Raw genomic sequence first — 4884 nt, forward strand, 5'->3', positions numbered from 1 at the left:
ATCTATCATTAAAGAACAAAGATGTATTATGTATTTATTATATATCAGTGTTCTAAGCACGGTTACATGAATTAACTCATTTCGCTCGCTCTTCTTCATCAGGATAGGATGGTTCTACCTAAACAAGCTAATGTGTTTTTCTCCCCCCCAAATTTCAAAGCTGCTCATTACTGTTCAGTTTCCCCTTCCTATGTTTCCTTCTTTTCAAGCTTTTAATTGCTAAGGCGCTAAAATTTAGGAAAACATCTGGTAAATAAGAAAAATGAGGGTCAAGAACTATGACAAAGAGGAGGCCATATGGAAGTATCTGTCTCTGAGAACTCTAAGAAATAATACATTGTCTTGATTTATAAGACCTGTTACTAAAGTGGATATGAAAGTTTATACTCTTCCCCTTCATTAAAATTGCAAGCTCTAAAATGCTTTTTCATTTAAAATATAAATTACAAGAGAAAACTTCAGCAATGTGTGACATAATTCTGCCAGAGTTCCAGACAAAATTGTGAGTATTCCATTGTTACCTCTGAGACCAATCATATGTTCTTAGTATCTATCAACTTCCTGAAATTGTACTGTAAGTCAGAAAAAGAATATACTTAAAAAAATAGAAATGTCCAGTAGTATACCTTAGTACTAAAACTATTTTTAAAAAAGATCAAGATGGGAAAAGGCAGTCCCTCGAGATCATGAAACAAAATAAGTTAGGCAGTCAGCAAGTAGAAAAATCTGTCAATTCTGTTTCTGGTAAAATGTTTACTTCAAAGAATTTTTATATAGGCTGAGGCTAATATATTCAAGAGTATAAACACTTTTCCTTTGGATTACCTAAAATCAAACTTTTAAAGTACTATATTTCAATTGACTAAAAATATAGCCAAATCTGTCACAACACAACATAAAAGGTAATGGACAATTATAGAATACTTTAAATTAACAGTAACAAGCCATCTACATCAAACCTGTTTCCAACTAAAATCAAAACAAAAGCACAACAATCCTGTAGTGTACCAAATGTGTATTTCAATTTACTGTATGCAATCTAACAAAAATTTGGTCATAATTTACCAGATATACATAAATGATTTAAGTAGTAAAAGAAAACTCACTTTCAGGAGAACAAGTTCATATCTTGAGGAAAAGCAAAAGTACATTAAGAATGTAAAGCCAAGTCCAGTTTCTATGCAATAAGTGAACTGTAGTCTAATAAAGCAGATTTAGGTGATTTTTAGATATATATCTTTGCTCTTTAATATATATTTATATATAGACAGATCTACCAATTGTAAACTAATTTATTTTAAAGGAAGGGGATAAATGGGATGAAAGAAATCTTTATACTATACTTACATATTCACAAAGCACATTTTCTGCTTAAAATACTTTTTCATTCATAGTATCTTTACCCAACTAATTTCTACTTTGGACCTCACCAGAAATACATTTTATTTATCTGTCTAGAACATTAAGATGTACTCTTCCGTTTTAAACAAAAATCAAACCAAAACTATTATTCATCTGTCAGGTTTACAGTTACAGAGAAACTACAATAATGTATAGATGACAAAAGATGCATCTAACCATATAACTGTAATTTATCTTTGATTTCTCCAAGCAGAAACATCATTGTCTAACATCAAACCATTTATTCTACTGAAATCAGAGACAATTATAAAGCTTGTCTCTTAAAAAACATATCAACTTTGATCAGATGGAGCACCAAAAGGATCTGTCAAAGTATCTTTGAAGTTTTTTCCATACAACTAGCATAATTTAGTTACCTGATATAAAATAGGAAAATATAATCAATTTTTATTTAAAAGAAAGCTGAAAATATGATGTTCCTCAATCTTATATAATATACAATATGCTCCTGATAAATGCCATATATATTAATAACATGTGAAATGTTGCTGCGGGTTCCACGATCAGCTAACTCATTTGTCACCAGGCTAAATAAATCTGACAATTTCAACTCAATATATTCACCCTTTGTACCCTGAAGAATTTAGCTTATATAATAATAAAGCTTCAATATTCATTTGTAAGATTTTTACAGACTGTTGGATCATGGTGATTACTAGAAAGACTATTTCAAGGTGCAGTGAGTTTAGGGTCTGGAAAATAAATTAACCTAATTATCAGTCAATTTTAAAACAATCAATATCCCAGTAAGTATGAAACAAAAGAGAATGCACATTTTGTGTTAATTTTAATGATAAAAAGGGCACAGGGGTAAAAACCTGATATTTCACTTATATTGCATAACAAGCTAACCAAACTGGACATGGGGGATAAATTATAAAACAAATCATTTTACTTCTTTCTATGACTTTTCTTTCGATTAGGTCTTTCAAATAGGACTGAGGTATAGTACACTGGCAAAAATGAAAAGAGGCAAACAAGAATAGTGCCAAAGTAACAGATACCCAAAACCGAATACTATGTCAGAAAACATCATGTAGTAACCATTTATCAGATCAGAGCAGCAGAAGAAAGTCACTTCTAAATCATAATCATTTTAGTGGTATTTGTCAACTTCGCCACGGTAACTTCGAAACATCATTCTTCATTTGTGAAGTAGTAAAATTCATGTCAAAAAGGAAAGGGGGAATGGAGGAAGTCAGTTAGTTCATTCCAATAAATTACCTCTCCAGTACTTATAAACATGCCCATCAGCACAAAACTGAGAAATAATACCTAAGACTAGAAGAGACTTGGTTTAATTTATGAAGCAAATTAAAATGGAAAAATACAAGAAAATAGAACCAATGGGGCTGAAAAAGCCCCTCACTGAAAATCTGTATTAAAAAAAATAAAATTAATAAAAATAAAAATAGAAACAAAACTCTACTAGTACAAACTAGCCTGAGTGGTTTGATGGACAGAGCGATTGGGTCAACTGTCACTGTACTTCCATAACTGGATTTTCTTCATTCATGTTAAAGTAGCACATGAATGTAAGCTCTTTAAAGACAGGTACTCTATTTTCATAGGACCCAAAGAGTTACTGTATATCCTATAAATAAAAAATATTTTACTTTGATAACTGACTGAATATGTGGGGACTCTATGTAATCCAACCACATGGTTGTCTGCTGTACAGTCCTGTGCAAATATAAAAAAAAAATTTTTGCTATAAGGCTTTGACCCTACAGTTTTCACAGCAACATAACTACTATCCAGCATGTACCATATTTTGCAAGCCTTCAAGTTCAACAATCCAAATTGTCGATTCATATAATGTCCAAATGCAGCATCCTTGAGGAGTGTAGTAGGTCAGTTAATCATCCAGAGACATACAAACTTCTCCTGATTCATCCCATCGAGACGGATCATTCTGATCTTCTCCATCATCAACCAGCTCTTCATCAGCTTCTCCTGCTTCATTCTCCTCATACTCTTCATCCCGAGGGAATTCTGTATCCTGTCCCTGATCTACACCTTCTTGCCCTCCTGGTTGTGACTTATCTGCACAGTCTACACAAACACCATAGCGTCGAGATCCATGCCTTATTCCAACACTGGCTGCTAACATGAAGATCTTCTTACACACCATACACTTGTATTTTTTATCCTTTTTATGCACCTAATTGAAGGAGGGGAAAATGCAATATAAGGACAGTATAGATAATAGAGGCATTGAGTCATTCAAATGAAACCACACATTTAACCACTGTCTGTCTGTATGCAGTTCAGTTCATAAATCACACTTTACGCAAAGCAATTTAACCTTCCTTAAATTGGCAGTCACCTGTTCAAGCCCCTCTAAAGATCGCTGACACTAACGCACTTTCTCTCCAAAGTCAGCCGCACAGTTACTTACCAGGGAATGTCTTTTTACATGTTCTCTTCGAGTAAACAGCTTTCCGCAAATGTCACAGCTGAAGGATCTCACTCCCGTATGAATGAGCAAGTGCCTTTTCAGTGTTCGTCTGTATTTGGCTACGTAGCTACAGTGAGGGCATTTTAACTTGTTCATGATCAGAGATGATTCACCTATGGCAGTTGAAAGAACCAGAAAGCACGTGTTACACATTCAACAGAAAGCTTCCTATCGAAACTTCTGTGTCTCGGCCCCCGGGAAGAGCTGGTGACAGACCGCTACTCTCTGACTTTTAAAAGCTCACCATGTGAAAGCTTTTAATTAAAAGTCATTTAATTATTCTGTATTTGTTTTGTTGACTAATACTTGCCATTTTCCCAAGTTTCTTGTTTTGGCCAAGATTCCGGCAATAATCCGTACTTGAAATCATTTGAAGCACCTGGTATCAATCCATACTTGAAATCATTTGAAGTACCTGGTATCAATCCATACTTAAAATCACTCGAAGGGCCAGGCATCAAACCATACTTGAAATCATGTGAAGTACCTAATACAATAAAGTAATTTTTGAATTGGTAATTGCATTAAGTATCTATTAGAAGCAGAAAACAAAACATACTTATATCCTATAAGCATTATAATAGGATATCTTAATATAAACTAGTTAAATTACCACTCTACATTTTAGTCTAAAAGTGAGATATTGTCTTTATTTATTTATTTTTTTTTGAGTCAGAGTCTTACTCTGTCACCCAGGCTGGAGTGTAGTGGCACTATCATGGCCACTGCAGCCTTGACCTGCTGGGCTCAGGCAAACCTTCTGCTTCAGCTTCCAAGTAGTTGGGATCAGGGAATCCGCCACCAAGTCTGGCTAATTTTTAAATTTAGTGTGGAGACAATGTCTTGAACTCCTGGGCTCAGGCAAACTCTTGCCTCTGCCTCCCCACCAAGTGCTAGGATTACAGGCCTGAGCCACCACACCAAGCCTGATGTTGCCATTCTTTTTTTTTTTTTTTTGAGTTGGAGTCTCACTCTGTCGCCCAGACTGGAGTGCAGTGGCC

General features: G+C 34.4%; 1 protein-coding gene across 1 annotated transcript in view; it reads right to left on the reverse strand.

Annotated features, from left to right (window-relative positions):
- Positions 1-314: 314 nt before the first annotated feature.
- The window catches only part of ZBTB10 (zinc finger and BTB domain containing 10), a 32096-nt gene continuing 27526 nt past the window's right edge, over positions 315-4884 (reverse strand). Inside the window, exons 4-7 of the mRNA XM_021706862.1 lie at positions 4335-4370; positions 4194-4262; positions 3824-3996; positions 315-3586 (exon numbers count right to left, since the gene is read on the reverse strand). Coding sequence (XP_021562537.1) covers positions 3281-3586; positions 3824-3996; positions 4194-4262; positions 4335-4370 — 584 coding nt within the window. The 3' untranslated portion in view covers positions 315-3280. The remainder of the gene's footprint in view (positions 3587-3823; positions 3997-4193; positions 4263-4334; positions 4371-4884) is intronic.

This window comes from Carlito syrichta, unplaced genomic scaffold (genome assembly GCF_000164805.1).
Source record: "Carlito syrichta isolate Samal-C Ts95f unplaced genomic scaffold, Tarsius_syrichta-2.0.1 Scaffold316167, whole genome shotgun sequence".
In the NCBI taxonomy this organism is placed as follows: Eukaryota; Metazoa; Chordata; class Mammalia; order Primates; family Tarsiidae; genus Carlito; species Carlito syrichta.